The following is a 10,910-nucleotide window of genomic DNA, read 5'->3' as shown; positions in this document are numbered from 1 at the left end:
GAACCACGGTCTGCCTTTCTCACGAACGATTGACGGGTCCCTGTAGACATCGTTTCCGTTGGACCTGCTGATTGGCTCCCGCTGTGTCCAATCACAGTGGGTGTGGGTCGCCGGCGGCACGCGCACGCTTCAAACGCAGACCTGTCAGATTACGTACCAGCTACGTGATCTGGCACAGAGCGGCCACCCTGCCGCAGTAAATCTACGGTGGGTGGTCACTAAGCGGTTGAACATGAATGCCCTATTCTAAGTGTTAATAGCTAAAGAGCAAATTACCTTAATTTTTCCTTTGCAAAATTCTGCCAAAAAAGTCGAGTTTCCCCCTAAATATACATAAAAGACTCTGATCCTAAAATAAGGGGGCCTCCAGATACAGTATCTCATGAAAGTAAGTACACCCCTCACATTTTTGTAAATATTTTATTATATCTTTTCATGTGACACCACTGAATAAATGACACTTTGCTACAATTTAAATTACTGTACATCAGTGTAAATTTTCTGTCCTCTCAAAATACCTCAACACACAGCCATTAATGTCTAAACCGTTGGCAACAAAAGTGAGTACACCCCTAAGTGAAAATTACCAAATTGGGCCCAAAGTGTCAATATTTTGTGTGGCCACCATTATTTTCCAGCACTGCCTTAACCATCTTGGGCATGGAGCTGGTGGATGTTGGAGACCTTGCGCTCCTCCACCTTCCGTTTGAGGATGCCCCACAGATGGTCAATAGTGTTTAGGTCTTGAGACATGCATAGCTAGCCCATCACCTTTGCTTGGCATTCATGGTTCTCACAATGAATTGTAGCTCCCTAGTGCCGGCAGCACACATGCAGCTCCAGAACAGAACACTCCCACCACCTTGTACTCCTCACCTGTTTTCCGCAACACACGCTTGACACTATCTGAACTAAATACGTTTATATTGGTCTCAGACCACAGGACATGGTTCCAGTAATCCATGTCCTTAGTCTGCTTGTCTTTAGAAAACTTTTTGTGGGTATGGTTACTCGTACATAAAAAAAAAAAAAAAAAGAACAATTCAGTGTGAATAAACACACACATACATTGTAGTAAAAAGCCTTTACAAAGAAAAAAAAATGACTACCTGTGCATTCTGTCGCGCTCCCGGCCACAGCTGACCGATCCCCAGGCTGCAGCTTGAATGTAAAAAAGGGACAAGGATTGCTGGCTTCCATCATTGACCCAATTTGGCCATATGTGTCCAGTAATGTGAACCAGCATCCCCACCCCTTCATTCAGACTTAGCAACTGGTTGGAGATCTCCCAATCACATGGAAGAATGAAAGAAATTACAAGATTGAAGATGTGCAAGTAGGATCAGCTTCATCATGCTAGTTCCATGTAACTCCAAGCTCTTAGTAAGAAAAGACTCATCTATGAATTCATTCTCATGATTGCACTAGTACTAAAATATTAAATACATAAGTAAGAGCTCTGCAAAATGTTTGTAGCGTTTACCAAGTATCTCGTACCTTAGTGAATTTTGCTCAGTCGTAGGAACACTCAACTTTTGCTAGAAAAATGGAGTAACTGGCTTTCTGAATTGCCCTCGTTATCTCCAGATGGGTGCAAATATTGACATTTTTTATAAGGGTTGGTTGGACTAGTATCCCATTCTTGGAGACATTACCCTAGAGTATCGGTACGTTTGTGTGAAAATAGAAAAAGACAATTGATAAGTATCAAGTATAAGTTTATACGTAATTATAATTTTAACTTTTTTGTGAGTAAGGGTATGACTTGGTGAACTTTTTGCATTTGACACTGCAAAGTTATGATGAAAAACACCCAACTCCATACAAGTAGGTGTTATCCTATGCATGTCACTAAAGCTGTTCCAAGGGTAGAGTTCATCAGAACATGCAAGGACTAAAAAGGTCTTGTTGGATTTCAAAAAAGGAAGTGAAATGGGGTTATAGTAAAAGGGAAGCATATTTCCATGGCAAACAAAGGTTAAATGGCATTTAAATGGTTAAAAGCATTAAAAAGTAGTTTTTACTTTAAGTGGTTGTAAACCCTTACACATACCCTGTAAAGGCACTATCCCCAGGTGATACACAGAGATGAAAAAGATGTTCCTACATAAGTTGTATCTGTCTTTCTGCAATCTTCTATTCTCTACATCCATTAAAAATTACACATTTTTAAGCTTGTGTAAGAGTTCAGAAAACAGGGGGTTACACTCTGCAGAGTTTCGGGGAGTAGAGCTCCGAGAGCTGATTAGAGAGAAGCAGGGCTTTTTTTCAGGGTGAACTTGGGGGAACTCCGTTCCACCACCTTTGGCTCAGACCCTTTGGTGCCTGCTCACCACAATCATGTGTAATCACTTGTAAACACAGAAGTCTGGTTTCTGTGTTTACAAGTGACAACTGCACATAATGCAATCCTGGTATTTAATGCCCCTTTATTTCTACTGTTTGTGAAATCTGAATGGGTCGTGGTTGAGTTCCTGCACATATTTTCTGAGAAAAAAAGCTCTGGAGAGAAGAGACGCACTCCCTTCACACAGTTTACAGGAACAGAGCTGGGACTGCCAATCTGCTGGAGGTCCCTCCCCTGTCAACATTTTTATCTTGGTGTCAGGAATTTTTTTTTAATTTGTATTATCTTTTTATATTTTGCATAGAGATGTTTATTGTATATTTCATAAGATTTGCAACAGATGCTTCTCTTCTCCTGTCACAACGATTAAGCTTAGCTGTAAAGAGCAAGGTGATGTGTGTGTGTGTGTGTGTGTGTATGTATGTATGTATGTGTATGTGTGTATGTGTATGTATATATATATATATATATATATATATATATATATATATATATATATATATATATATATATACAGGGAGTGCAGAATTATTAGCCAAGTTGTATTTTTGAGGATTATTTTTATTATTGAACAACAACCATGTTCTCAATGAACCCAAAAAAACTCATTAATATCAAAGCTGAATATTTTTTGAAGTAGTTTTTAGTTTGTTTTTAGTTTTAGCTATTTTAGGGGGATATATGTGTGTGCAGGTGACTATTACTGTGCATAATTATTAGGCAACTTAACAAAAAAAATATATATACCCATTTCAATTATTGTTTTTTACCAGTGAAACCAATATAACATCTCAACATTCACAAATATACATTTCTGACATTCAAAAACAAAACAAAAACAAATCAGTGACCAATATAGCCACCTTTCTTTGCAAGGACACTCAAAAGCCTGACATCCATGGATTCTGTCAGTGTTTTGATCTGTTCACCATCAACATTGCGTGAAGCAGCAACCACAGCCTCCCAGACACTGTTCAGAGAGGTGTACTGTTTTCCCTCCTTGTAAATCTCACATTTGATGATGCACCACAGGTTCTCAATGGGGTTCAGATCAGGTGAACAAGGAGGCCATGTCATTAGTGTTTCTTCTTTTATACCCTTTCTTGCCAGCCACGCTGTGGAGTACTTGGACGCGTGTGATGGAGCATTGTCCTGCATGAAAATCATGTTTTTCTTGAAGGATGCAGACTTCTTCCTGTACCACTGCTTGAAGAAGGTGTCTTCCAGAAACTGGCAGTAGGACTGGGAGTTGAGCTTGACTCCATCCTCAATCTGAAAAGGCCCCACAAGCTCATCTTTGATGATACCAGCCCAAACCAGTACTCCACCTCCACCTTGCTGGCGTCTGAGTCGGACTGGAGCTCTCTGCCCTTTACCAATCCAGCCACGGGCCCATCCATCTGGCCCATCAAGACTCACTCTCATTTCATCAGTCCATAAAACCTTAGAAAAATCAGTCTTGAGATATTTCTTGGCCCAGTCTTGACGTTTCAGCTTGTGTGTCTTGTTCAGTGGTGGTCGTCTTTCAGCCTTTCTTACCTTGGCCATGTCTCTGAGTATTGCACACCTTGTGCATTTGGGCACTCCAGTGATGTTGCAGCTCTGAAATATGGCCAAACTGGTGGCAAGTGGCATCTTGGCAGCTGCACGCTTGACTTTTCTCAGTTCATGGGCAGTTATTTTGCGCCTTGGTTTTTCCACACGCTTCTTGCAACCCTGTTGACTATTTTGAATGAAACGCTTGATTGTTCGATGATCACGCTTCAGAAGCTTTGCAATTTTAAGAGTGCTGCATCCCTCTGCAAGATATCTCACTATTTTTGACTTTTCTAAGCCTGTCAAGTCCTTCTTTTGACCCATTTTGCCAAAGGAAAGGAAGTTGACTAATAATTATGCACACCTGATATAGGGTGTTGATGTCATTAGACCACACACCTTCTCATTACAGAGATGCACATCACCTAATATGCTTAATTGGTAGTAGGCTTTCGAGCCTATACAGCTTGGAGTAAGACAACATGCATAAAGAGGATGATGTGGTCAAAATATTCATTTGCCTAATAATTCTGCACTCCCTGTATATATATACACACACAGTTGTACAAAACAGTGTTGCACTTCCTAAATATAAAATAACTCCCCAACAATCCTTAAATGAGAATAAGTGATTAACTTGCAATGTAGCAAGATACTGAGGGCATAATCAACTATTCGTGTTCCCTGACTGGCAATAGAGAACCAAAACAATAATGAAAAATATGTGTTCCCTGAATGGGAATTGTGAACAATAAACAATGCAATAAAGTCCACACACTCAAAAGAAATTAAGAGGCAGATCCACAAAGATCTGCGCCGGGTGCAGCGTATCTAAGATACGCTACGCCGCCGTAACGTATCTTTTTTTAAATTGAATCCACAACGAATCCGTGCCATAAGTTACGGCGGCGTAGCGTATCTCTCGTGGCGTAAGGGCGCGGAATTCAAATGGATCTAATGGGGGCGTGTTTTATGTTAATACGTCGTGACCCAACAAAAACAATGTTTTTTTGGAACTGCGCATGCGCCGTCCCTGGGGGTATCCCAGTGCGCATGCTCGACATTAAACCGGAACCCGCCAATGCTTACGACTGTGACGTCATTCTACGCAAATTCCTATTCGCGAACGACTTGCGCAAACGACGAAAAAATTTCAAAATTGTACGTGGGAAGGACGGCCATACTTAACATTGAGTACGCCTCAGCATAGCAGCTTTAAGTATACGCCGGAAAAAGCCGAACGCAAACAACGGAAAAAAAAGCGACGGGCCGACGTACGTCTGTGGATCGCCGTAAATAGCTCATTTGCATACTCGACGCGGATTTCGACGGGAACGCCACCTATCGGCCGCCGAAAAATTGCATCTTAGATCCGACGGCGTACGAAGACGTACGCCTGTCGGATCTAGCCGAGATGCCGTCGTATCTTGTTTTGAGGATTCAAAACAAAGATACGACGCGGGAATTTTGAAATTACGCCGACGAATCAATAGATACGCTGGCGTAATTTCTTTGTGGATCTGCCCCTAAGATTCCAAATGCACAAATATAGGGCTAGATTCAGGTAGGAGATACGACGGCGTATCTCCAGATAGGCCGTCGTATCTGAGTTGCGGCGTCGTATCTATGCGCCTGATTCATAGAATCAGTTACGCATAGATTTCCCTAAGATCCGACTGGCGTAAGTGTCTTACACCGTCGTATCTTAGGCTGCATATTTACGCTGAAATCGGAGTGATGTACATTACTGCAGTGCCATAACAATTTAAATGAAATTATTTGGTTATTTTCTTTAGTTTTACTGTTGGAGCTGCATCTTCATAATGTATCCCAGCACTAATACATTGGCCATGTGTTTTTACCTTAGTCTTTTTGGGTTTTTCTTACTACCGCACTTGGCCTCATTTATTAAGGTGTCTTTAGTTGACCAGTCCACCAAATACCACTGCCACCATGCACAGATAATATAGGGTGGCATGCATGTCAAGCCTTCAGCACCCCTTGCCAGTTATTGGCTGCTGGCTGGCCCATGTTGGACATTATATGATGACAAAAGTTGCAAAGCAGTGTAAATGTACCAGCTTCAGGAAGTCTAGAAAACCATCAGGATAGGTGTTTAATGGTTATTGACCACTTCCACAAATAGGTACTCTATTGTTCAATAGGCTGACTTATTCTGAATCATGGAAGTGTAAGTGTATGGCTTGGTTGTCTACCTGTTTTGTAACTTTCTACTATATTTCCAGCCATGCTCGTAAACGGCTGCTTGGGGAAATTGCATTTCAGGTATTACATTTAGCTGTCATTCTAACATTTTAGTGTTGATTTACACTAAAGGTATACAGACTTTCAGCAAAGTGAATGTTCACTGAGCTTGGCAAATAAGGCAAAGCTTTGTTCATTTCAGCCATCCATTACATCCAAGAAAGGCTTTTTTTCCCCTGCACATTGGGCATTCAGAGTGAACACAACTTTACATTATTTACTGAGTTAAGGAAAGATTAACTCTGATAAGTTAACAGTCTCTATTCCCTTAATAATTTAGCCCCAATGCATGAATTACATGTATACTGCTATTTTTGTAAAATATTGACTATTGTTAATGAGCTCAAGTGTGGTTATATGTGGTCTGTAGATAAAATGGTATCATAAAATTTATTTTAAATATTGCAAATATCATGTTTAAAATATAATGTCAGCATGCTGTTAATATTGGACATTTTTTTTTTATCTTGCATAAGAATTTTCTTTATAGCAACCAGTCATGTTCACATGGTAGTTTCCAACCTGTTTTTTTCTATGGTATATTTGAGCCTAATTGGTTGCCAATGGGCAGTACACATCATTCTTGTATGCGGCTAGTTGATATAGAACAGGGGTGCCCAACCAGTGGTCCGGGGGCCACATGTGGCCAGCGGAGCCCTCTGATGTGGCCCGCAACCTCCTGCTCTGGAATGGAATAAAATAGAATAGAATACTCTTATTAAAGGTAAGTTTATTACTAAAATTCCATTGTATTTATGGGCATATCTGTTCTGCAGTGGTTACTGGGCTGCTTTTAAACTGATCTGCAGTTGCAGAACAGTGCCCCTGTGGGTTACCTGCACTAAGCCGTAGACTTCTATTGCCTGCAAGTTTGGTGTGCTTTCTGAAAGTGCACAACACCTACAGGATATAATAGAAGCCTATGGCAAAGTGCAGCTAACTTGCAGGAAAGCCACAGGTGAACTGTGTTGCACCCGTAGTGCAGGTAAACAACAGTACATCAGTGTGAAAGCAGCCTTTGGCCCCTTTCACATGGTCAGTCCGACCCTCTAAAGAGTGGTAGATGTAAATGGACTTGCGTCTACCACCAATCCAATCCACAAAAAAAATAAAAAAAGAGTAGAGTAGGCTATATAGAGTGGGCTGCCATCCACCCACTCCGGTCATTGTGGCCCATGACCGGTTACCAAGTCTCTTAAGTGGCCCTCGCTCTTCAAAAGGTTGGGCACCCCTCATATAGAAGGTCTAGTAGATATATCATGATTTTTTTTAACTTATTCAGGGATTTCCCCTAATAATTACATTGCAGATATCACCATTCCCATTTCACTTGGTTAAAGAAGAGGTTGAGAAATATGGCAACGCAGAAATGGTGTGGTGCCAGGAGGAACATAAAAATATGGGCTACTATGACTACATTAAGCCACGTTTCCTCACCATTCTGAATCACGCAAGGCCAATTTGGTAATTCTTTACTATCGTGTTTTTTTGACGTTGTAATAATGAACTGAATTGAAATATTTTGTGTCCATCTGGGTTTACACTCTTAACAAGATGCAGGTCCTTCAAACTCACAATGACAAGCTCCAATGCCCCATTTTAGCTTAAGTAACCCACACTGCCACACGTATGGAGCTTTTTTCTGCCAACTTTAGCAGATGAAAAATTGCAGTTTAAAGTATTTGTGAAAAAGCTACAGGATACTGTATGTGCAACATACGATTTCAAGTACATGTGATAACATCATTGTTTTTTTTTTTTTTTTTTTAAATACCTTTTATTCACATGACCACACAGCCTGCATTCCATCCCATTTGCTCATTGTGGATGGTGTTTCTGAAGTCCAACACCTGGGATTTTTTTTTACAGATAGCAAGGCTCCTGCTGGGAGCTGCTGCCATTCAAGAGAGCAGGGCTGGGTGGGGAGAAGGAATATTTTGAGGAATGTTTACTAATTTATTTTTGTGGCATGGTTAATGAATCTGCTTTAACTATACATTGATCCAAAGTAGAGAATATAAACAGTTAGGCCCCGTACACTACGGTCGGACAAAACCGATGAGAATGGACCGAAGTTCAGTTTCATCGGTCCCAAACCGACCGCGTGTAATAGCCCATCGGTCTGTTTTCCTTTGGTCCAAAATTTTAAAACATGCTTCAAACCGAACCGATGGACCGCTGCCCGATCGGTCCAAACCGATGGTAGTACAGAAAAGCATCGGTTCAAAACCCGTGCATGCTCAGAATCAAGTCGACGCATGCTTGGAAGCATTGAACTTTGTTTTTTTCATCACGTCGTGTGTTTTAGGTCGCGGCGTTCTGACCCGATCGGTTTTTGAACTGATGGTGTGTACACACATCAGACCATCAGGCCACTTCAGCGGTGAACCGATGAAAACGGTCCGTCGGACCATTCTCATCGGTTTGGAACGACCGTGTGTACGGGGCCTAAAGGGTGCAGTGAGTTACTTATCAAGACAAAATTCATTAGGGAAATGGATGTTTATCTCCAGTCTCCACACTATCCACATTTCTGTCACTGCTTTCCAGCACAGGTGCATGGGTAAAGATTTTAATCACAGCAAAAATAATTTAAATTAATGTATTAATCATTCTCTCTACTCTTAGGTATGCTGGCCGAGAGCCTGCAGCAGCTCCAGCTACAGGTAATAAAAACACTCACCTTGTGGAACTAAGGAGGTTTTTGGAGACTGCTTTCAACCTGCGCTCTTTTGAAGGAAAGACATTTTGATGCTGTATATACAGAGAAACTAAATTCCACTACGATTTTAACATAGCCTTGTATTAATAATAATATACTAAATACCTCTAAATCTGTATTAAAGCTTTTTTCCTCTGGTAGATTGTGTTACTTTGCAAACAGAGAATTAATCTGAATTGCGGTTATTGTTCAGAATCTATATTAATAAACTATAGAAAATCTTGACCCTATGGCTCCTTCATTCAGAAACCATCAATGCCATTTATTACCCAGGAGCCTGTGTATTAAACATGGAGAAGGAAAATTGTGAACTCAATCTGACCAAGCAGATTATTTTTTTTACTTTCTCAGGGAAAAAGAAAACCTGATCACAAGTAGAGCTCAACTTGTGTTACCAATTTCTTTTCCCCATTTTTTTTTTTAAATGGTAAAAATAAACAGGAAAACCATTCAATAAATATTTCATTGAACTAACCTGTTTGAGTTTTGTACTGCTTATCTACTGCCCGGTGCAGTTTTTTAAATATTTTTTACATGTTAAAGTCAGCTTCTTCTTTTTTTGCTAGAAAATTACTTCACAATTGTATATTTTCTATTTTCTGAAAGCAGAGGTCCTGTGGAATAATTGTATGGCAATTGCAATTTTTTTGTGTTGCACAATATTTGCGGAGCTGTTTATCGAACACACACTTTCATTATAAAGTACTCTATAATTCATTTTGGTAAACACAAAATATAATACCCAATTGTTTTTTAAATTATAAAAGATGGGGTTGTGTTGAGTAAATATCATGATATCAAACATGTCAAAGATTCAAAATCACATGCATCTGTGCAATTGTGAAAAGCTATCGTACCTAAAACCCCTTAAAGGCTTTTAAAGCGTCAACTATAAAGGTCATCATTGTATAGTTAATTATGAAGTATGGCCCTAGAATTATTGCTCTCACTTCAAATTTTGCAGTGATGACACAATTTCTGTTCACATACAATTGCAGGTGTTCAGTCAGATCAGGTAACAGAAGTAACGTTCTGTCAGCTGTGCATGCGTCCACGACTACCAGGTTTGCTCATCTGACAGAATACCTGCAGTGAGAAGAAGCGGCAGCGGACATCTTAGTACACCCAACTACATCTTGAATTTCACAGTAATTTTAGCAATAAATTGAGCGTATAGAAATAAATATAGTATGCTGACGTCTGTGATGCTGTTTGGATGTTACATATAAAAAAAGAAGAGAGGTGCCTCTAGGTGTAGCAATATGGTTACATTTCATTAAGGTACAACATTTAGCAACTCACATGGTTGATGATTAAAAGAGGCACATCTAAGTTTAAAGGCATCTGGAGTAAAACTATCCACATAGACCATCCTCTGCACTGCCGGCTCTCACCACTGTCAGTCTGAAATCGTGACCAGGAAGACCACCCTGCAGTAGAGCGATCTGAAAGCTAGGCTTGAAGTGCCTGTGGAGCGCAGCGTGGAAGAGATGATGTTAATGGCAGTGAGGAGGATGGTCTATGTGAACAGCTTTACCCCAGATCCCTGCAAACTTAGATATGCCAGTTTTAATTATCAACCATGTGAGTTGCTAAATGTTGTACCTTCATTAAATGCAACCATGTACAGTATATCAAGTCAAAATGTATTAAAACATTTTGCCTATCTTGCAAAAATGCTCTCAAACCAAGTTACTCTCAAACCAAGGTTTTTACTGTATTTTTGTTTTTTGGCAAACAAGATTTTGTTTATTTCTGGAGAAGAATGGGGAGTTATGTGAGTTCCAGCATCCCAGGTTTTGTAAAATTCCCCTGTGAACTCATCGGGGCCCGGGCTTTAGAAGGAGCTAGGTTACAGATAGTGTCGGAAATTTAGAGTAAACAGATGGGGGCATTCAGGGTCTCAAGCTGGGAGGGAGTGATCGTGGGGATGGAAATGTTTTCAAGGAAAGCTTGTGCAGCTTTTTTGTCAATGGGGTCCGGAGCATACAATGAGGAGTAGTATTGTAGCATGGCTTTGTTTATGTCCTGTGGAGTAGA

At 40.4% G+C, this 10,910-nt stretch overlaps 1 protein-coding gene across 3 annotated transcripts in view; it reads left to right on the top strand.

The window, feature by feature from the left end:
- OGDHL (oxoglutarate dehydrogenase L) overlaps positions 1–9,095 on the top strand; it is a 235,821-nt gene extending 226,726 nt beyond the window's left edge. For all 3 annotated transcript variants that reach the window (XM_040320732.1, XM_040320735.1, XM_040320734.1), the window contains exons 22-23: positions 7,458–7,612; positions 8,777–9,095. In XM_040320732.1, coding sequence (XP_040176666.1) covers positions 7,458–7,612; positions 8,777–8,900 — 279 coding nt within the window. In that variant the 3' untranslated portion in view covers positions 8,901–9,095. The remainder of the gene's footprint in view (positions 1–7,457; positions 7,613–8,776) is intronic.
- Positions 9,096–10,910: the final 1,815 nt, after the last annotated feature.

Source organism: Rana temporaria, chromosome 8, assembly GCF_905171775.1.
Source record: "Rana temporaria chromosome 8, aRanTem1.1, whole genome shotgun sequence".
NCBI lineage: Eukaryota > Metazoa > Chordata > Amphibia > Anura > Ranidae > Rana > Rana temporaria.
This window is presented reverse-complemented; position numbering and strand designations above follow the sequence as displayed.